Here is a 22289-nt window from a genome sequence, read left to right on the forward strand (position 1 = left end):
GGAAGGGCGCGCGGACCCGGGCCAGAAAGAATGACTGCTGACGGGCCTTCAATGGCCGTGTGTGTGTGTGTGTGTGTGTTTCTTAGTTTGCTGGCACATAACGTTACATATTATGGAGGATGAGTATCCAGCTAGCCTTCCAGCTAACACTAGAGGTCCTGAGACAGGCGCACGCTAACGCGTCACCTCTGTTGTAAATAGAGCAATCCAGGTGACAGATGGCTAACTAGCTGTTATATGTGGAGTGGATGTGAATGAGATCGATATGCTTGGTTAAAATGAATAATTAAATAAGTAAATGTAAACTAATATGCAAAGCTCCTGGTTAGCTGCAGTCGTATATTTACAATGTTATGTATCCAGCCATGTTCTCCTGAAGGAGAATGTCTTTGTTTGTTTCTTACATGAATTAATGGATGAGAGGTTTGTATTTAACAGTATATTGTTTGCATCTTGCAATAAATATTAATGTTTTTGATCACTTTGTGTTGTGTCTATTTGCCTTTTCTCTTCAAAAACTGTGTTTTGAGGCACTGCTGGCCTTTCAACGTCATTTATAAATGCTTTGTAAGGCATAAATAGTCCTCACTTTAGATGAGGTCACATAAAATACTTTACTAACGAGTAGTAACTACCTTAATAAATCATGAATAAATCATGAATTGCAGTATTAATATGCGTTTATAAAGCATGTATTAACATAGTCCCTAACCATTAGTGTATATCTAAATCATATAAATGCATGAATAATCTAAATAAGTTATTAATCATTTACTAACACTTTATAAATTATCTTAGTAATCATCTACATCTCCTTAATAATTGGTTTGTAAAATATATAATACTTCATTTACAAATGGGGAATCCATCATTTATAAAGTATGAAAACACAATAATGAAACACATAATAGACGAGCTTATTAATCAAGAATAAAACATTTATAACTGTTATGAACTGCATACTAATGAATTATTAATGTAGGAACAATGCTTTATAAATGATGAATTAAGTGTTTACTCATACTTAACTAATGCTTCATAGTGTGTAGTTATTATAAAGTGTTACCGAGATGGGTAGTGGGGGACTTCAAAACAATTGCTGGCTAAAAATGGCCTTTTCAAACGTTTTCCATTGTGTATCAGGAAGGTATCCTCTGCTGAGTTGACACAGCTGTCCAACTGGACTCAAAGTCTCACAGCTGCAGCCAATCCAATTTTTCTTGTTTCATGTAGGACGCTTTTCCTAACGCAGCAGAGCTGGACTCTAAAACCTTCATCACGAGATGGAAACATGGGAATAGATTAGTAGTAGTTTGTAGCACTTTTAATTAACTATGCTGTATGGGTTTTTACTCTAATGCTCATTGGTTTTCTCACTTGTCAATGTGTTTCCCTTTTATCTCAGTCTGTCTTAGAATAATAAGTTCGTATGACCGTTAAATAAAGGATCCACAGTATGTACAGGATGTGACCGCCACATGTTATTTACAAGGTATTTACTTTGACAATGTTGTGCATCTCTTGTGTCATGATTTGAAATGCTATTTGGAGGTTTTAAAATACAACTGCATGTTGACTGGTATCCGTGACATAGTCCAGTGTAGTGTATCCACCAAAAACATAATTACAAAGAATATACAGTTCTTACACAAACCACTAAAACTACTTTCAAATATTTATTTACATTTAAGTCAAAAAGATAATTCAAACACATCACCTTTTACAGAAACAAGTTCAATACTAACACATTTAAGATCAATGTAATCCAACTGGCCGTGATTTGTTACATGTAATCCAGAATTTCTGTCTCCATCTCGTTTTCGCTGCCCTCCGACGGCTCAAACTCATCCTCCTCATCTTCGTCTTCATCGTCCTTGTTCTCGTCGTCCTGCTCCTGCTCCTCTTCATCCGTATGATCTCTCCCTGAGAATTTGGAATTTAGGCCTATGCGTCTGCGTCTCTTGGGGAATTCTGGCAACGCTGGGTGGAGAGAAAATATCGCTTTTAAACACAGTGTTCAGTTGTTACAGGTGCCAAAGTCTTGCCCTGGCCATGTTGTGTCTATGGTAAGAGGAAAGTGCTTTATCGGTGCAACTGTTAGCAGTGAATGTGTCCATGAAGTGCCCCTGAATGAGGGCATGCGCTGGGTATTTTCCTTACATGGTTTATGGGCTCGGATGACCGTCTTGATCATGGCTGAGATTATGTCCCTCAGCTTGTCCGTGGTGCCGAGGACACACCAGCCGTCCCGCTCGTCGCAAACCTGCTGCTCATCTTCATTCATCTGCTCAACCTCCCGTCTGATACTGGAGACACACCGTGGTTGACAATTAAGTACAATTTACTGGTCCTTGAAGTTTATTTTATACTTGTACTCCACTACTTTTCAGATACAAATATTATTTTTTACATGCCTATATATATATATATTTTTTTTTTTTTATAACTTTAGTTTATTTGCAGAGATTTAGAATACAAAATATAATGACAAAATAAAAAAAACTTCTTTAACTTAAGTAGAAGATCTGAGTATTTGCTTCCACCACTGAACACCAACCACAGCAGGGGGGACAAATGGCTGTTTTCATTGCAGTAAGTTCTAATTCCTTAATTCCCCTTCACTTTCTTCTTCTGACCGTCAATAATGAGCTATTTCTTTCAGTCCCTGAAACTGAATTTATAACACTACACTTGTATTTGAGACAAACACCACATTTCCAAAAAGATTTCAGCACATGCCGATACCCTGATAGCAGTTTCATTTCCCTCAAGTACTTATTATAAAATGATCATTAGGTAACAAAGAACTGTAACGTACCTTTCCACATCCAAATCACAGAGCTGGTAAAACATCTGTCTGTGAGGAGGCAGCATGCCCTCTTTGAAAATGTAGGACGACTCCTGTGGAGGTCGATATCACAGTTTTCATTTAATGAAAGTTTTCCATGACTACGATAGGTAAACTTCCTCACATTTCAACATTTTGGCTTCGGGAGATTCAGAATGTTTGGATGTTTAAAAACACCAGACATGACATTATTATTTCAATAATACAGACAAAATATCAAATCTAAGCATGGAACTGATTCCGCCAAGAAGAGCTTGAAACTAGCATGTTAGCGCTGCGCTCCAATAATGTTGTGACGTAACTACAGCAGGTGATTATGAACTATCACCGACCTTCAGCTGGTAAGTGATGGGGACTGGATCTCGACTGGAGCCTGGACCCTCCTGAGCTGGAAGTTCCATCACACTAGCTGCCTGGGGACCTAGAAAAAAATAAAAAATAATAAAGCAGCGTTTTCTACGACTGGAGATTATTGAGGAAACAATGGTTTGAACTATTTATTGCAGCAGTATGCCTTTTAGTTTGGTGGCTCTGGAAACAAAGCCCGCTTGATAAAGACCTGAGCCTGAGATACACGACATTTAATGAACATGAAGACACATTTAAACTAGTGCTGGGCAACGATTACAATTTTTAATCGCAATTAATCGCATGATTTTTTTGCAATTAATCGCATTTGATGGCAAAGTTCAATAATCTATTCAAAAGTAGTGTATTATGCACTTTTATTTTAAAAGTACTGCTATATGAACAAAAGGGCAATAACATTTGGTTTGCAAACACTTTAAACACATCAGGTTGTTGTTAGCAGCAGTATTCCCTTTACACAGTAGCATTTCTTGCACTATCTGTGCTCAGTGTGTGACTGTATGTGAAACGTTCCACTGCTGTGCAACATGAATACAATGTATCAGCACGTCTCATCTAAATGTGTGTCTTGTGTCTTCATGACAGTCAGAGCATGTGAATGCAGCTCTACTGTTCATCAATATAATGCTGTAACTCCGAGGTGATGATGGTACCCAGCGATGTCCAGTAGTCTCCAGTGAGAGCAACAGCTGGTGCACGCTGTAACGCCGTCGCTGTTGTAGTCCTCTCCTTCTCATACAACTCGTGTATTCTTCTTGTGACGGTGCGTCTTGAGGCTCATACGTGCCGTCATTCGTTGTGATCCTAAAGGTGCGTTCACACCAAACGCGACGCGAACGCACCGTGAGAACGTTCCTCAGACCGACATCTTCCACAACACTAATCGGCTGCAGTTTGTATCCACTTCTCTGTGGCATTTGTTAGCTTGTCTTGCTTTTGTTTATCTAAACTTCTCCCACACGCTGCATCCAATGCAGTCTGCCGAAGACTTCCTCCACCGCTGCCAGTGAGCAACGGACTTTCAAAATAAAAAAAGAAATAATGAATTAACGCGTTAACGCGACAATAACGCGTTAACTTGCCCAGCACTAATTTAAACATACGCAATTCACAAACAACTAAACTAGGTGATAATACAGAGAGTTACATTTTTGCAACCATTGAGTGGAAGTGACCATATTTGGACTAAAGAGGAGTGTTGTAGAGACTCCGTATATGACTCTGACAGCGACCTGTCAATCACCAGGTAGCCCCGCCCTAAAGCATACCCTGCTTTGTGGTCTATTTGACTCTAAATGGGAGCAAAATGTACCAGTTGAACATCATGCTATATTGAAGAAGACTTAAAAACTAGAGATTGAGACCATAAAATCATGTTTACAATGTTTACTGAGGTAATAAATAAAGATGTTGGCCCCTGGTGGACATTAGAGAGAATGCAAGATTTTATGGCACTTTAGCGTAGGCTTCACTTTTTAAAACCGGAGGTCACTAAGTGCCAAATGTTTATATGGACTTCCTTATTGTGAGAGACAGGTGGTGGACATACATGACTGGATGGTCTACGGATCATGTGACCATAGAAATGTACAAATAGTAAAATCTCCTGAGGCTCCTTAACGTGAGTTCCATCAGAATAAATTCACAGGCTCACCTGCTTTGTTGAATGTGATAGGCAGACTGTAGTTCAGGGCACTCCTCTTGGCTTTTACTGGTATGTCAGATAATGAATACCCTAAAAGTAGGAAGACAGAGGAACCAACAGTCAGTGTCAGGCAGACAGGGCTTGAATTTTCAATTAAGACAAGACAATAAAATGCCAAAAATGGAAAACCCAAAGTAAGTCAGTAGATGATACATTTGAATAAATTCTCTTTCCGTAACTGCCTGAGGCCCTTACCGTGCTTGGTGCTACAGCGGATCCTGAAGTCCAGTATCTGGTAGTTCTTGGAGTCTGGACTCTTTCGGGGGTCGTAGCCCAGCCTCACCCACAGACTCCTCCAGGGTCCAGTCACCTTCAAGAGAAAATCGCAGTGTTAGCTTACATTTGGGCGGAAAAAAGATGTTGATTCTCCCTTTTAATTTGAGAACATTTCATTGGTGATTTAATTGGGACTTCATTATTTTCGTTAAAGCAGAGAACAGAATGTAGGAGTCACTCTACAAAAGCACGGGGAGTGAAATTGTACAACAAAATACAAATTTGATTGGAGCATTCACCACAGTCTAAAGCAATGTTATAAATTCACAAATCAATAGATTTCAGCTTTGGAATCTATTTCTACAGAGATTTTCCATTTTTAAATATTTCTGTTCAGCTACTGCAAAGCAACACCCCTCTGAGGAGCAGTGCACTGAACTTTCATGGTTTACGTCAGGGAAAATACATTGAACAGCAAGTACTTTCCACCTTAAATTGACCCCCACACTCACCATGTAGTAGGCGAAGACGGGCAGCAGCAGTTTCAGTTTATCAGGGTGGATGTTGATGTTGGCCTTGACCGCATTTCGTGACCAGATGGGTCGGCTCTCAAACATCTAAGCACAAAAAAAAAAAAAAAAGTTTGGTTTCAGATAAAATAACGGTCATGCCCGTGTAAAAAGAACATTTCCTGACATCAACCAGATGCCATTCCTTGAATGAAAACAGTTATTTATGATGGTTTGGCTACACTAGATGATGTTTTTTTTTTGTTCACGCGCACATGAGTGAGTGTAAACTACGCAGGTTTCAGCATTCGCAAACGGCTTGCGAGGAAGGAAAGATGGATTCAGCACGCGTGTTGGGCCTCACAGTGTGTTTTGGTGAATAACACTGAAAGTAAACTGAAACTCTGAGACTTTTCACATGCCCTATTTCCTTTCATAAAATGCTAAATTCTTCAAAAACAACAGTAAATTTGTATGCACACAGAGAGACAAAAATAAAATAAAAACTATTTCCATTGAGAACAGAACAGGGGGAGATAGGCTTCACTTAATGATTGGCTCTTTTAATCATCTAATTTTCTTTTATAAATATCAGAAAATATTACCATCACTATTTCCTAGAGACCGACGTAATGTCATTAAAATGCGAAACATAGTCTGGCTGGAACCAAAACATATACGACATTTTTGCTTAACATAGGACTAACATCAGAGTGCCTTCTGCTCTAAATGACCCTTAGGTCACACTCGTGACCCTGGTAATCACAGAGCGTGTTGTGCTTCCAGTAACCAGCAACCACACACACCTTTTTCAATTGTTCCTCAGCCTGCTTGTCTTTCTCCTTCACGCACACCCGTAACCAGTTGACCTTGGCTGCCTCGAGGCACTCGGTGGGCACAGTGGGATCCATGAAGCTGACAAAAATGGCGTTGTGGGGCCGGCGAGCTCGATTCAAACCGATAAAGTTGTTCTTGCTGTTGGGCACCTGGCTGTAAACGGGAAAAAAAGGAGGAGAAATATTCTGAATAGATTCCTGCAGATAAGCTGCATCACAGTGACAAATGTCGTGACATATTCCCTTACGGGGATGTTTGAGAGATGTCGGGCCGGTAGTAGTAATCCACAGGAGAGTCGAGGCGGGAGAAGCTGGCGGGTGGGAGAAAGAGGGGCATGGGCTGCTCAAAGAACTCTTGATTCTCTGATTTGCGGAGGATGATTTTGTCGTACAAAGAGGTGTCTTTTCCACCTTCTGAATGCACAGCGAGGCACTGAAAGTCTGCCATCCCTGCAGAAAAACAAACAGGGAATGAGAACAACCACCCGAATATTTTAATACTAAAACAATGTCTTTATGACAAAGAGAACCCAATATTACACAATTCAAGAACAATATCATTGACAATAGTGAAAAGGAAAATAAACTTCATGCGCCGTGAGGACTTTAAATGTAACCTTGGAATTTGTATGTTGTTCCTATGACTCCGAGGATCTCCATGTGGATCTCGGCGTCCTTGGGGTCCCTTTTTCGCACGCGTCGCCGCACTCTGAGGACCAGGTTGCTTGATGGGAAGCGGTTTCCGCACAGAGAGTGACAGAAAGGGTCCTGAGGTCGGAAGCGCATTTCAAGACGCCTGTTGGGGTGAGCGAAGGTCTGTGGGATTCACAGGACATTAAGGACAGGAGTGAGATTAGTGCAGTTTAGCTACTACAGCGGGGAAGATGAAGATGTGACCGCAGGGAAGATGGTGACGATCATGAACTCACAAAACAGTCATTTCTCTTTATTCAATTCACTTCTGTGCTACAAACCATCCAGGCCCATTTCAACCCCTCCTTGTGGCCTCAAGATAAAAAGCAGGAACCATCTTAATAATAATAACAATAATCTTTATTTGTCTAAATTCTATGTGTATTGGACTGAATGTGTGTGCCTATGTAAGGTAGTGTGTGTAACCCATGTTTAGTTATACTTTTGATATCCTTGTATTGGTTATTTTCATGGTTGTTAATATTATATTTGTTTGGATATATGTGTATACTTTCGTGCTGAATTGTAAATATGTAGAGACTTTATAAGTAGTGTAATCTCTTGCAAAGGGTCGAAATACACTTTGATGTTGTATGTAGGGGATGTGAGAAAAGAGCAAATAAAGAATAAGTACAAAACAATAAATAATAATATTTGTAAAGCAACTTTCATGAAAGTAATCCTGCTTTACACATAAAAAATATATATAAAACACTTGGCAAAACAAGATAAAAATAAGTTAGAATGCTTGACATCACATTGAAAATAAAACCACTGAATATGAATTATATTAAAATCAGTTGCCATATTTGCATTTTGCGTTTCTGAAAGCCTGGAATGTACTATCAAGCTATGCAATGTCTTGTTCGAAAACTCCATTATACATTATACCGTATTAGAATTGTAATAGGTATCACAAAATGATGTAAATGTATGGCACGTAGATATTGCATGGCCTGCTTACTTTGGACACTCCTTTTACACCCCCGAGGGTCACCAGCATCTTGTCCACGCTGTTCACCACCGCCGGATACTCCACACACACCAGTTTGTTGTCCTGCAGCACCACGCTGGACGAACTGCCGGGCACATCCACATCTTCAGTCGGACAGGAAAGAGTCAGTTCTTTCAGAGTAAAATCCAGCTTCGGCCCCTTAGAATCCGCCATATTGGTTCTATTAATTGTAATATTCACGCGGGCATAATACTAACGCTCTGTTTCCTGTGACCTAACTAAGTTACACGTAGGAAGACTTGCTTAGCACATTCCTGCTGCAGTTACAGCGGGGGGGAAGTGAGTGTCCAAGTGCAAAATAACACCGTGCGGAAACAAATGCGCACACCTATTAGTTCCGCGGGTATATTCAGCACATCAGGCTCTTTTGTGTTATTCGTTTACGATATCAAAGATATCAAAATTAAAATGAACCACATTGTCAACATATTTAAGTCAAACATTGAAATGTAGCCATCACGGATAATATATCTTACCTTTATGTCTAAAAAAAAGATCTGAAAAAAACTCAAAAACGTCATGAAATGCATGAAAGCCTACTTATAGAGCTTTGACTCAGCGACATAACAAGATATTCAGTTGATTAACTTTAAGATTGTATTATGAATCTGTTCCTTTATCTTGTAAATTATTTTTCTTTTCTTGAAAAGGGTTATTTCATCAATTTTAGCATACAAGCTGTGTTTACATGATGCAAGTAACATCCCATCACACCTGTACTTTCTTGATGTCCCCTACATCTTCCATTGCAAAATCTTCTATTTGCAATCTATTATTAATGAAACAATAAAAGTAGCAGTCACAACAAATTCAATGTACATATTTGGCCACTGGGTGGCGATGTAAAACCAAACAAAATGTGGTCGGTTGAGGAAATTCTCTGGCTGTGGGAAAAGCATCATGCATCCATCAAAGTTCAACAACTCAAGTAACTGAGTCTTCATGGATGCCCTGCGTCTCTGTGACTCATCTGTAGATGTATTATTAATTAATACGGGGCGACTATGGCTAAGTGGATAGCAGGGCCGACTTTCAATCAGAGGGTCGGAGGTTCAATCTCCGGCTCTGCTAGTCGCATGTCGATGTGTCCTTGAGCAAGACACTTAACCCCAAAATTGCTCCCGGAGTTGAGCCTACGATGTAGAAATTCTCTGAATTGTAAGTCGCTTTGGATAAAAGCGTCTGCTAAATGACTGTAATGTAATGTAATATTGAGGATTGGGTATTTTAACAGCCATTAACAGTATAGGCTGTATTTGTATTGCCAAAAGGAGACATCCACTGTTTTCAGAGGGCCCTTGGTAAAGAGGATTTGTGTGCTGTCCCTCCCAGCAGAAATCCCTCCCAGAAACTGTCAACAAACCGTCATCCCCTCAGAGAAGACAGAAGACTTTGAAGAAACAGTTGTGTTTACCAAGTTATATAAGATGCTGTTATGTAGGCGATTATAGTCTGATGTAACGCTGTGTTTGCTTAGATTCTAGTGTGTCTTCTTCTCCCATGCCTTAAGGGAGTGCAAGGCTTAACATTTACAATGTGGGCTTCTAGCCATCTCATATTCACTTTTTTTTAAATCACCTTCGTTTCAGTTAAAGAATTAGGTTTTTGTATTATTATTATTGTATTGTTTTTAAAGAGCAGTCAGACATTTTGGTGAAATATTTTTATATGTATGAGATGTCCCTGTGTGGAAAATGTGCTGTTGGTGTGCAAAATGAAAAGTCTGCTGGAATGGTGCATTCAAGTGCAGTTGTATGGATTGGGAGAGAAAAATAACTCCCCTAATTGGAGGTCAGTTGGAGAATGTGATGCTGTTTTTGGTTGACTCTGATATGCTAGATAGTGAGCTACAACTAATGAATTTCAAACCTGTAGGTTACAGTCTTTGTGCTAAGCTAGGCTAAACAGTTGCTGTATCCATCTCTGTACAGGATACGCAAAGGTTAAAACTGGGATTTTCTCATCTGACTCTGGGTAAGATTTTACACCTTTCTCACTTTGCAGCGACACATCACGCTACCTTGACGATCCCAAAACTACCATAAATTTTAGTATGAAAAAAGATCTAGTATGTCCCAATACATAAAAGGTCAAATGCAGTATGCAGTATGCAGTATGTCCCTCTGCATCCTGTCACATTCTGCAGTTTGCAAGCCAGCATGCTTTTCTGGCTATTCTGACCCACAATATATGAGCGAGAGGGTCAAAGTTCAAGATGCCATGTTAAGAGGAAGTAGTATGTCACAATTAAATGCATGCTGCATGCAACAGTACCTACTTTATAAGAGCGGCTGCAGCGTGTGCTAAACGTAAAAAGACAAAAGTATGCGATTTGGACCACAGAAATGCAGACTCACGCAAAGTGTGCCTAAAGGGCTAAAAATGTCAAGCACTTAAGCACTTGACGAGGCCCTCACGGACTTTGCAGGAAGGCACCTCAAAGTCTGTGAGCGTGGACATTGGGCTCGGGCACAGCTGTAATCTATAACATTACTGATGGCTCGCTGAACGACACACAAGGCTCACCGTGATAGCTGAATAGACAGGAGCCGTCGTTAACGTCATTAGCAACACCTGCGCTTGTCCTGCTCTGACAAGTTAAGACCAGATTTGTCAGCGACCCTCCACCTTTGAAAGAAGAATATACTTGAGAATATTGGGAAACCTTGGACCATACAAATTCTGACATATATGTTAGTTTTGTCATGTTCTGCGTTCTGTAGGACTGGCCGCCATTTATGAAAAATTGAAGCAGCTTTGTGAACACTATCAGAGCTTCAATAAAAACATACATGGTGAGGTCCAGTCTGGCCCATCATGTGTTTTGTGGGAGTGGACAGAAAGCACCCATGGCTCTGACTGACAATCTGTTGTGTGCTATGGTGAAGTAAGGATTTACATGATCATTCTCTTTCTTTTTTTTTGTCTCAGGGCCCTTGTCCGTCGAATGTTGGTCCAGCTCTTGGTGCTATCTCAGTCGAGGGCCTGTCCGCTCCTCCCTTTCGGCTCTGCTGGCGTGTTCCGGCCGTTGCAGTGTGTGGAGGCCGTGATAAGGTTATCAGACAGTCTCTTACTCTGAAAGAGCCTGCTGCCCTCAGATTTCACCCCTTTGCTCCCACTCCCTCTAACTTCTCACTCAGCGTATCTCCTCTCCTGTCATCCCTTCTCCCAGCATCTGCACCTCCGTCCTCTGGGCCTGCAGCTGACTGTTTCGTGGTTGGACGGGCTTCCTGTATGCATGGCCATGTTTGAGCGTGTGATGTAAACCTTAGGCCGCACCTACAAAGCCTTGTCGCTCTCTGTAGGCAAAACTAAAGATCAGTGTCAGTGATTGCTTTCGCAGCACTTTTGCAAATTGTTCAAGAGGCTCAGATGTGAAGATCCGCCCACAGCTGTCACGTTACTGCACAAGCCGTTTTATTTTTGATATCTCAAAATGCAAAATATTGACCCATGTCACTGGTTGAATAAGTTTGTGCATTATGACCAAAATAATCAGAGGGATTTTGTTTCCCTGTTCTACCTGAATAACGTTTAGAGGCCTGGAAATGAAAAATTATCCAGTAATTTGAGTGAAATAGAATGAACTATAGCACAGCGTGCTTTGAGGTAAAATTGGCCTAGAGAAAAAAATCAGGGCATCACTAGAGTCGTTAGGGTTCATCCTCTGCGCACCATGAATATCTGTACAAAATTTCAAGACAATCTATTCAGTAATTGGACCGAATAAAAAGAGACCAGAGAAGTGTTTGAAGAAACACATCTAATTTGAGTGTTTCCTGTCCCATTTATCATGTCATGAACCTCTAGATTTATCGACCCATTAGAGGGGACCCTATCCTCAGCTTGGGAACCACTGCAGCAGACTATCTGCTTGCTATGATGCCTTCTTTAAAATTGTGTCGATAAGTTAACACAATCAATGAAAAGAAAATAAGAATACATTATTCATTACATCAAGTCGTCCATTTTTATGGCATTGTTTGCTTTTCTCGGACAGCTTTTGACAGGGACACACGGGGACTGAGTGAAGGGGATGGCATGTGGTTCCTGGGATACCGCTCACCACATGGCTCAGGTCCAAGACCGCTTGGTACCCAGGACGCCCCAGCCAGTATCAGCACTCGCCACTCTTGGCATATTTCATGGGCAGACGGGCGTGTCGATAAATTAATCTTTTGCGACGAATGCAAATGCATTTTGCGAGGAATGCATGTAAATGGGGCCTTCACTGACTGACAAAGAGTCCAAAGGTCATTGAACATCACACTTTAGAAAGTAAAATTAAACTTTAAATGATTTCTGGAGCTCTCACTTGTAACCATGTCATCATTCATGAGCGTTCATGAGCAGCTTCAACGTTTTTCTTTTCTGTTTCCAGCATTGGAGTGTGACTTGAAGGCATCGTGTTGATTTGCTTACTTGTGAAATGGACGATTAAATCCCCAAAAAAGGCCACCACAGGAAAAGTTTGTCTTTTTCTGACACTTTGTAGGCGTGGCCTTTTGTGCATGTTTTTGCGCCGCGCTTATCTATGGGAGCGCAGGACGTGCTGGGCCACAACACAGTGTCACTGGCAATCAAATAGTATCTCACCCCGACACTGCGTGACAGCAGCGGATGTGATCACACAGCATCTCCCTGTGTCCAGTCATGCAGAGGAAATCTGCTGACAGTTTATGTTTCTGTTTGGATTATTCTGTCGGTGTAAAATAACAACGTGATGGATCACTGGCATGTCACTCAACACTGACTCTACAAAGGCAACACAATTCCGTAGCTTCCCTGTGGTTGTTATTGTGACTTCAGGGCCTACAACTTTCACTTATACATTTTGTTAAACCTGTTCTGGATCTTCAGCATCCAAACTTTTCCAGCTTCTCCCTGTTGATTAACGGATGCTCCGAGTTCTTGCACTCATTATTTCTTTGCATCATCTTTTTGCAATCGCTTTCAAATGCCAGAATTGTTTTTACTGCATCTCATATTTATGTTCTTTATAAAATTACACTTCAGTCGTTTGTGAAATGTGGTATTTTTGCACAGGTGTATTCTGGGAAAGCACTATAAAACAGCAGCTCTATATTAGTCACACCGCTCATACAGATTTGTAGGCCTACTTATTTGTAGCTTCATCTTGTCTCTTCCCTGTGATTCACTTGAACAAAAACTATTTTTCATTTTTAGAATAAAAGCCAAACCTACCCCCTGAGTTCAACTTCCAAACCGTCTTTCTTTGTATAAACCGGAACATAATGAACCAGTTAGGCTCAAACCCACTCATTTTACACCTTTGGCCCCAATTTTATTGAAAGCACATAACATGCTGCTCCATCAAATGCAAAATATTATGAAGGACATGAAAGGTTTGTGTTTCAGTCATTTGTAATGAGGAACATGAAAAACAAGTCATTGGGATGCTAAACTGCTGAAACGGCTAAAACGGTTGACATAAAATCAGATAAAAATGAATGAACAGAGAAGAAATCTGGGTCCTCCAACTGTAAATGGGATTATTTTTGTGGGGGAGGGGGGCGTGTATGTCAAAAACTGTTCAGTTGGAGATATTAGATGTGATAAAAGGTTTGTGTACGGTAGTGGCGGATGTCTTCCAACGGTAAACAATGACTCAGACTCCAACCTTTCTTAGATCTCTGGGAGATCTCCCTCTCTTACCTCCATGAATATGCCTCAGATGCCTCGGGCCATCCTTCCATCCTGCAGCATTTCCACAGTACCAGCCAGCGTTCATTTGCATGCAGCCAATTTGCAAGACAAATTTCTGCCTTGTTTAGGTTCTGTGTGTGTTTGTGTGAGATGGAGCCGCATTTGGATTGGGGTTTGTTGGTTTTGAGGCACAGCGCTGATGTTTGGAAACTTGATTTTTCTTTCTTTTTTATTTGTTGAATGGTCTCTTGGATGGAACAGATTTGGTGGATCATTGTTGTTGTTAGTGCTGAGACTGTTTCTGGTATCAGACTGTGCTGTTACTCCACTGTTAAGGCAGCAACTTTGCAGTCACACTGCAAACAATACTTTAAAAATATATTCAATGCGTCTTTTCGTGCAGCTTCTGATTTAAAAAAAACCCACTTCCCTAAGAAACTGTTTCCAGGTGGGGCCCTAACTGTTGGAAAAACCATCAAGTACATTTGCAGCTTTCAGGACACTACAATGCCTCAGGCAACATACATGCAAATGAACAAAAGCTGGATAACCACATAAAGAACTCCAGCACAGTCCTCATCTGCTATTTCCTCTGACATCTGTGTTAAAAACATTATATTAAATTAAATCAAAATGACTCCACATCAATCTTTTCACGCTCATACAATTATACACAGTTGAAGGAATGTTACAGGTGCATGCATCCCCCCCCCCCCCCCCCCCCTCCCCTTCCCTTCACACACACACACCACCACCCCTCCCCTTTCAGGACCCATGTCCTGTTTGTTAAGTCCCACCCTGCTTGTCCCTTCTTTCTGTTGGTTACCTGTGCAGGATTGTGATTTGCTCTGTCTCCTCTCACCAGGATGCAGCGGTGGCTGCAGCAGGTCCTAACTGTAATGGATCACAACAGGCCCTGTTGCCCTGGCAATACCAACACATTTTGCATAAAGACCTCAGATTTGTTTGCCAGACCGTAAACCCTCACGTCTCCTCTGTTCCCTGTGCAGACACTGATTTCTGCAGCAGTGGCTCCCCGTGGCACAGCATAGGTGAATAATACACTTTTGGGGAAGTTATGATCACTTCTTCTAATTTCTATATCAATACTTTTGCAGGTAAACTCAAAAAAACGAAAATAAATTATAAAAATACTTTATTTGAATACAACCTTTCAGCCAACCATACAAAACACACATATACATAATATAAAATTATTTAACAACTGTCCTACTCCTACTGCACTCATGGACTTGCACAGGCGCAAGCACACGCACACACACACACACACACATAGTCATGTTTTCATGACTTTTGGGACATTACATTGACTTGAATTAATTTCCTGGAACATTACACTGCCTTTACTATACCAGCCTAATCCTAGCCTAACATAAACCTTAACCTAACCTTTACCTAACCCTTACACCAACCTTATCCTAAACCTAACCTTAAACCAAGTCTTCACCCTATATTGTAAAGATCTACAAAATGGAGATGTGCATTTTGTCCCAATAAAGAAGGAAAGTCCTCACAATGTGACTGTGTAATCAGATGTATGTCCCCACAAGATGGGTAAAACACACCCAGAAGGTAACCTAAGACAGGAACACACACTCTAACTACCAAAATCCTGAGAGAAGAGATCTGTCTCAAGATGCTTTTCAAGGAAGATTCAGTTTCCGCAGATTATCAGTTCCAGAGAACAGCATCATATTGACCACATTCACTTGGTTTAGTTTTAATTCTCGTCGCATTCAGGAGACACATGCTTGATGATCTGATTGGGCCACAGCAAGTGAGAATATGTTTTGGAGCCATACTGTTTAGGGCCCTGTAGACCAGCAGTGACACTTTAACTTCAATTCTTTACTCAACCGGCAGTCAGTGGAGCGGTTTCAGTACAGGTGTGATGTGTTTTCTAGTCCCAGTTAGCTCTCTATATATCTCTCTAAGTGTTTTTTAGATCTATGCAGCTGAAAAAATTGTGCTGATGTATCTGAAAAAGATCAAAACATTTGTGCAAACTCTGACAACCGTTCATCCAGTTGGTGTCAGATTTAAAAGGCACCGGTGATGATGTGATTTGCCTCAAGCAGCTTAATGTCCTAACAGGTTTGGTGTTTGAGGAAGGTGGTGTTAAGATCCGGCGCTTGTTTGTTGATGTTAATCCAGAAGGCTGGCTGGGTGTGGTAACTGCTCAATCCCTTTTCCCCAGCCTTGTATTAATCCCTGTATCCCAATGCACTGTAAAGGCCAAGCAGTTACATTCCATGTATACAAGGGTGTGTGGCCAAAGTTCTGACAGCTTGTGGAATTGTGATTTTTCTTCTCTTTTTTTTACTGAGATTGTAGAGCCGGTTATGTCTCTCGAGGAAGTTGCTGAGCCTCAAACCGAATACAACGGATGCTAACTGTCCCGCTAACGAATAGCTCTCTGGCCTGGGATTTGCATGGCGTTCCAGGCGTGTCATTTGAATGCAGCGTTACTCCATTACACTCTATCTCTGGTCCCGTAAGAGATTTTCACCCGAGGCCACAGTCGCTAGTCATTCTACATCCTGCTCCGACGTGAGCGTGGCTGGGAAAAACACACATAAAAGAGGCGAGTGTTGAAGTTAAAGTGTGTTTGCAGTGCTCATCTTAGACAAACGGTGCGCATGTGTTTTTTGCCTGGAAGGTGCAAATGATTTTACATTTCACTTTGCATGTCTTTAGTCTAGAAGGACAACCAACAATGTGTCTGCTTTTCACACTTTATTTCAACGGAAAGCATTTAGGAACTCGCACACACGGACTCCAGAAAGTATTATATACAAGGCGTTGCATTAAGCACACTTTAAATAAATTATAGGAATCCAAAAATAATGTTCTTGCTGCCTTTTTGTCATCAAAAGCCAAAAGCATATTTTAAATCTGAATGACAATAGCGCGTTCATCCACATGTAAACGCATCTCTGAGAGATCACTTCCAATATATTAACACATATACATACTAAGAATTTCTTCATGATACAGGTGACTTTTTGTTTTGTTTTTAAATCTCCTTCAACCAGAACTTAATACCAGCTCATTGTTTGAGTAGATGTGTAGTATGGTACACATGAGGCTGCGGTGCTTCTTCTTCACTTCATGCCGTGCTGGCTCTCGTGGTGCCGGCGGAGATCCACCTTGCGCTGGAAGCCCTTGGAGCAAATGTCACATCCAAACGGTTTGAAGCCCGTGTGTTTCCTGCTGTGGGTGATCAGGTTGGAGCTCTGACTGAACGCTTTGCCGCACACTTGGCATTTGTGGGGCTTTTCACCTACAAAATAAAACGCACACAAATAAACCAGCGAGAAATCTTTTCCAAATAATTTTGTGTAGAGAAGTTCAGGTTTGTTATGCGCACCATAAAATGTATGGGTTTCCCCCCCCAAAAAAAGATAAGCATGCATAACTACAGGTGAAGAATCATGCCATTGTTCAGATTCACAGAGACTTCCTTTCACAGAGCTCCGCATGAAGCAGGAAAACCAGATATGCAAATCCAGAGGACATTTGGTTAAGTTTCTTTTTCTGATTTATCAGTAGTTATATTACTCCTGGAAACAATTCCTGCATGCTGCACCTGGAAAGCAGAAGATTACAGCAAGAGGAGCCATGGACAGTTTCATATATGGCCACCTGCTGTAACAGACAATCTGCATAGTGTGACTAACCGGTGTGAATGTAGGTGTGTTTCTTCATGTCAGACTTCTGGTGGAACCTCTTGCCGCAGTACTGGCAGGGGTAAGGCCTCGTGTCCGAGTGGATGAGAAGGTGCGTGGAGAGAGTGGAGGAGCGCTTGAAGGATTTGCCGCACATCTTGCACTCAAAGCTTTTTTCCTGATTTAGGGACGAAAGCACAAGTACAGAAAGGTTGAAGCTTCACGATTCATTATGGCCCTGAAAACTGAAATTGACACGATGACAGATTCATCAAAGCAAAAAGAAGGCAAGGACAGCAACTCCGTTAGCCTACGTAATATGAAAAAAACTATTTTGAAAAAAACGCTTTTAAAAGCATTGCTCAAAACTGCTACTTTCCCCTCTGAATGTGTGCCCTTACGTCATGTAAAACATATACAATCCTGCCCTTACGTCATGTAAAACATATACAATCCTGCATTAACTTTTACCTTTTCAGGAAGGTTAAGTATAAATTTAGTAAAAAAAAATAAAAGTCAACCTGCAAGTTGCTCTTCCATTGACCTTGTATTGAAATTGTTGGATCAGTTTTAAGTTTTTTGCAGTTATTTGTAAAACCTAATCCTGTGACATCAACCGATCTTTTAAAGAATGGTAAATAGATAAGCCATTACCATTTAGTCAATATGATTAAACGAATTTTAATGATCTTCATATCTATCAAATGTATTTTGTCATGTTTAGCGAAGTTAACTCAGCAACTAAAGAACAAACTTTGAACTTCACTCAGGTAAGTTCAATGCAGCAGGGAAACTTTTGTTGAAAATGGGGCAATGCATCCATTTTACACATAAAGTTGGGTTCACTCATCTCGCTGAACACTGCTCAGACTGTGAAAAGTGATGTAATGCCCTGTAATGAGCTCTACAGATACATAATAACCCCGGTGATGTCATAGTGATGTAACCCGGGTCGTCTCAACTTGGGCACAGAGAAGAGCAACTTTTAACGAAGCGCCTGCGTCACAAACCGAAAGGCGTTGGGATGGAAAGATGTAGCTATACTTTTAGATACTATAGTAGCCCACTAAACAGAAGCTTGTAATGTGTTGTGTTGTTCAGCGTCTCTGAGTCCCCGGCATACCTGAGAGTGGACGTTCATGTGCTGCTCTAGACTGACGGAGTGGCCGAAGGTTTTCCTGCAAATGCTGCAGCCGAAAGGTCTGGTTCCGCTGTGCGACCTCCGGACGTGAACCTCCAGGCCGTGGGGCGTTGAGAACACCTAAATGAGAGGTAGTCCATTAATATAGGTGGCTGACAAGTTCAACTGGATCTCTAGCTGATCACAGATTTGACCTTGTTGGCCTCGATAAATACGAGAAGCTTCACAGCTACAACAAAAAATGTTGCGCTCACCTTTTCGCAGGCGATACAGTGGTAGTAGGTGTCTGAGGTGGGGGAGTAGTGCGTGCTGCAGTCCAGAGGCTGCTGAGGCTGTGGGCTTCGACTGATGTGGGTGCCGTACAGGTCGCTGGTGTGCTGCAGCACCGTGGGGCTGAAGCTCAACTGGCGGAGCTTGTAGGAGGACGGCACCGGCTCCCAGCCGTACGACGGCTTGAAGTAAGGAGTGAATCTGTCCATGTGGGGCTCTGAGGGGTGAACACGCGTACAGCAAACACACACAAAAAAAAGAAGAAGTAATCACCCATCGGATTGAAAGCTTATGGAGGTGGCAGGAAAAGATGAGAGATGAATGCACTGGCAGCTCACCATTTAGGTAGTATGGCTGTGTGGGAGCCACGGGGGGTCTGGCTGGCTCTGGGTGAGCAGGTAAGGGTTTAAGCTCGGCCTCCTCCTTTTCAAAGGAGCAGCGGTCTGCAGGGGAAGACTGAGGACTGTCTTCTGTGCTCTGGACCTCCGATGTGTCTTCTGCAAATAAAAGTGTGATTGAATTCTAAGCAACAGACACGGCTCTGTGTGATGAAACTTTGAGGGGACAAGGGGTTTGAAACTCTGGGGGATTTCAGATCTTCTGCTGGCCACCAAGGAGGCATACCAGCCTCCTGGGTGGCTCGGATTGGATCTCACATTTCATGGAATTTATATGTTTGTTTTGTTATTAGTAGTGTGATTCGGTTTGTAACTGTTTGTATCTGTTTTTATGCTTCTTGGATATTAAATCCATTTGATTTGACTTAAGCCTGCTGTTGTGTTTTGGAGGCGATTGAGAGCACATGGCTGCAGGAAGGGGGGCGATTTCTCCCTGTGTTCAAAAGTTATGGACATAACAATTGCACAGCAAGTAAATACTCTGTAACAACTGCAATACTTCTTGGAGGACATTCTGTTTAAGTAAGAAGCATCTATTCAGTAATTAACATTGAGGTGTAGAACTGTATGACTTCAGTAATAGAGTATATATGCATGTGTATCGAACGCAGCAGCAGCTTTAAAATAAAGACACGAGTAGTAGCAGACAGAGTCCTACCTTTACATGTTGGGGCCTCAGGCTCGTCTTCATGTGATCGGTGAACATTATAGGACGAGCACCGCTTGTTTTTCACCAGGAATGACCGGGGCATGTTGATCCTACACACAGGCACACACACCCAAAACATCGTTAGCGAACCGATAAATTATTTTTGAAATATAGCATGATTGTCAATAAAATATTGCTTATGTCACATTTTGTTTAAAAAAAACCCGGTCACTACAAGCATTTTAATCTAAGATTTTACTGATGTATATAATTCCAGTCAGGCTACTCTGAAGTTATCGTTTCAGTCGTTAATTGCAGGTGCGTTACTCAGTTATTATTGCATTTATTCTATTAAACTCACGCACTAATTGATTAATATGAATTATCATTTATTTATACTTGGTCGATAGGCCAACAGAAGTTTAAATATTTCAGATGTTTAAATGATTCTATTATTTGTGGGGAAAACAAGTCGTCAAAAGTTTCACTCGCAGGGTCTAGAAGTTATTGTAGTCGGCACATCTCAACTCACCGTTAACCGAGCAGGTCCCCGTCGAAAGGAAAAGTGCAGTTATTAACAATAATATTTGTCCTCGTTTCTTTTGGGTGTGAAGCGGCTCTGCGGAGGAAAGACGCGTCGCAAAAAAATCCCTTCCTAAAAGTCCGAAAAGCAAAGCAGTGTTTAAAAAAAAAACATCACACTTGTTGCTCTCTCTTTTTCTCCCCGCCCTGATTTTCAATCAGATAATTTCGCAGGGGAATCTGACTGTGGTTTCAACCAATGAGAAGGCCAACCTGCAGATGGAAATTTGCATATAACACGGGGCCTTAGCTGTCACTGGAACAGTTAGTGTAGACAGAGTGATGTAGTGCGTTAAGGGTCAAATGATAAAATTGAAGCTCATGAATATTCGTTTCGAGCACAGCGTTTCGGCGCTTTAAATGAAAGACAGTTTGTTTCCATGTTTGCCTAATCGCACTGTTAGAAATACATTTAAATTCAAACCAAACATACATCAATTTAAGTTACCTTTTTCTTTCATAAAAAAAAGCATAAAAACAAAAGTAAGTTCTTCCAACGAACAAAATCCGAACAACATTATTTCCACCTCACAATGTTTGATTTACAGGATTTACTCGGAGTAATGCTGTGTATTGTGTGCACGATTTAACAAACGGCCAAAAGATCACATGAGACTGTAGCTCCTCCAAAGATACACACACTAAACCAGTCTGGGAGATCGACACTGTTGACTCTGTCTTTATTTATTAAAGCATGTCAATATTCATATAAGAGATTTCTTCACACTGAGGATGCTGGTGTCATGCATGAGCACAGTGGCAAGATAGATTGAAATGACAAAATGAGTGAGCTTTTTTACGTTTTTCTTTTTTTTAATTATTATTATTTTTTGTTTTTTTTGTTTAATCAAATTATGTTGAAAGAACTTCATGTCGAAGAGTCGAGAAACATTTTGAGGAGGAGGAGGAGAGGATGTATACGAGGAAAGAAGTGCAAGTGCGACATCTTGTGGAGAGTGTGTGTGTCTAAAATCTTGACGCTTATATTGGAGTTTGGGACTTTGGGTATTTCCTGGACGTTGATAAAAGATGCATTTATAATATGTAATTGTATTTATTCATCCATAAAAGACTTCTGAATCAGTTACACTCAGTTGTGACCATCTCACAACACTTTTGAACTGATTTTTTTAATAACCACTTTAGAAATATCTTATGTAATGTGTGCTTACTTTATGGTTACACACCAGTTTTTACATAAATTTATATGTATAAAAACAGTAGCTGACTTGTCAGATGGGCAAGTTCATAGAGCTTCGTGTAAAGCCTTGGTCGAATATGAATATCAATAAAATACACTGTATAGCACCCTATAGTCCAGCCAGCAGCTCAATCAGAATAAATCTCCTATGGACAGACTGCAGACATTTCGTCAATGATGTAGCATCATATTATATTAGGTCGAATGTACCAAAATGTTAAATAAATGTCCAGCTTATAGTATTGAGAATATGGAAGTACATTTATGGCAGGAAAGACAAAAAAATAGATAAGATGTCAGGAATGGCAAACCAAAAATAGTCATGTTACGTAAGAATTCTGGTAAGTCACCATTTTTATTTTTATATCAAATTATATTTGGTTAAACTTTTGGCATCATAATTGGGCTAGAATTTCAACCTTTTACATCTAAAAATGTAAAATACAAGTCCCAATTATGATAAAGGATGTAAATAAAACAGTTTGAATCATCACCTCATAA

At 40.8% G+C, this 22289-nt stretch overlaps 2 protein-coding genes across 7 annotated transcripts; both read right to left on the reverse strand.

Moving 5' to 3' along the window:
- Positions 1-1663: 1663 nt before the first annotated feature.
- gtf3c5 (general transcription factor IIIC, polypeptide 5) lies at positions 1664-12543 on the reverse strand. 6 transcript variants are annotated; one of them, XM_076079728.1, is made up of 13 exons: positions 11091-11458; positions 10718-10819; positions 8141-8274; positions 7101-7299; positions 6732-6933; positions 6454-6637; positions 5651-5755; positions 5118-5232; positions 4872-4952; positions 3181-3269; positions 2819-2901; positions 2161-2306; positions 1664-1980 (listed from the first exon to the last, which is right to left on the reverse strand). In XM_076079728.1, exons 3-13 carry the CDS (start codon positions 8177-8179, stop codon positions 1784-1786), a joined length of 1440 nt encoding a protein of 479 aa, XP_075935843.1. In that variant the 5' UTR covers positions 8180-8274; positions 10718-10819; positions 11091-11458; the 3' UTR covers positions 1664-1783. The 6 variants fall into 6 exon arrangements, with proteins under 6 accessions (XP_075935843.1, XP_075935842.1, XP_075935846.1 ...); XM_076079727.1 differs by lacking the exons at positions 10718-10819; positions 11091-11458 and adding an exon at positions 12507-12543; XM_076079731.1 differs by lacking the exon at positions 8141-8274 and having other exon boundaries at positions 11091-11461.
- Positions 12544-14997: 2454 nt separating this feature from the next.
- On the reverse strand, positions 14998-20837 carry gfi1b (growth factor independent 1B transcription repressor). Its single transcript, XM_076079733.1, has 7 exons — positions 20538-20837; positions 20015-20115; positions 19297-19455; positions 18943-19175; positions 18671-18808; positions 17560-17725; positions 14998-17162 (listed from the first exon to the last, which is right to left on the reverse strand). Exons 2-7 carry the CDS (start codon positions 20106-20108, stop codon positions 16984-16986), a joined length of 969 nt encoding a protein of 322 aa, XP_075935848.1. The 5' UTR covers positions 20109-20115; positions 20538-20837; the 3' UTR covers positions 14998-16983.
- Between the last annotated feature and the right edge of the window lie 1452 nt (positions 20838-22289).

Source organism: Anarhichas minor, unplaced genomic scaffold (genome assembly GCF_050575085.1).
Source record: "Anarhichas minor isolate MPS153535 unplaced genomic scaffold, ASM5057508v1 ptg000073l, whole genome shotgun sequence".
Taxonomy (NCBI): domain Eukaryota; kingdom Metazoa; phylum Chordata; class Actinopteri; order Perciformes; family Anarhichadidae; genus Anarhichas; species Anarhichas minor.

Bases quoted from the DNA above. Each gene is read 5' to 3' on its own strand.
- gtf3c5 (XM_076079726.1), bottom strand. From the start codon at position 8,344: ATGGCGGATTCTAAGGGGCCGAAGCTGGATTTTACTCTGAAAGAACTG. The intron at 5,233-5,650 runs GTGAGTGTGGGG...TTTCTCTTGAAG, and splicing joins CCGTCTTCGCCTACTACATG to GTGACTGGACCCTGGAGGAG. The intron at 2,902-3,180 runs GTCGGTGATAGT...CGACCTCCACAG, and splicing joins CCATCACTTACCAGCTGAAG to GAGTCGTCCTACATTTTCAA.
- gfi1b (XM_076079733.1), bottom strand. From the start codon at position 20,108: ATGCCCCGGTCATTCCTGGTGAAAAACAAGCGGTGCTCGTCCTATAAT. The intron at 19,176-19,296 runs GTGAGCTGCCAG...TTCACCCCTCAG, and splicing joins ACAGCCATACTACCTAAATG to AGCCCCACATGGACAGATTC. The intron at 18,809-18,942 runs GTGAGCGCAACA...CCTCTCATTTAG, and splicing joins ACTGTATCGCCTGCGAAAAG to GTGTTCTCAACGCCCCACGG.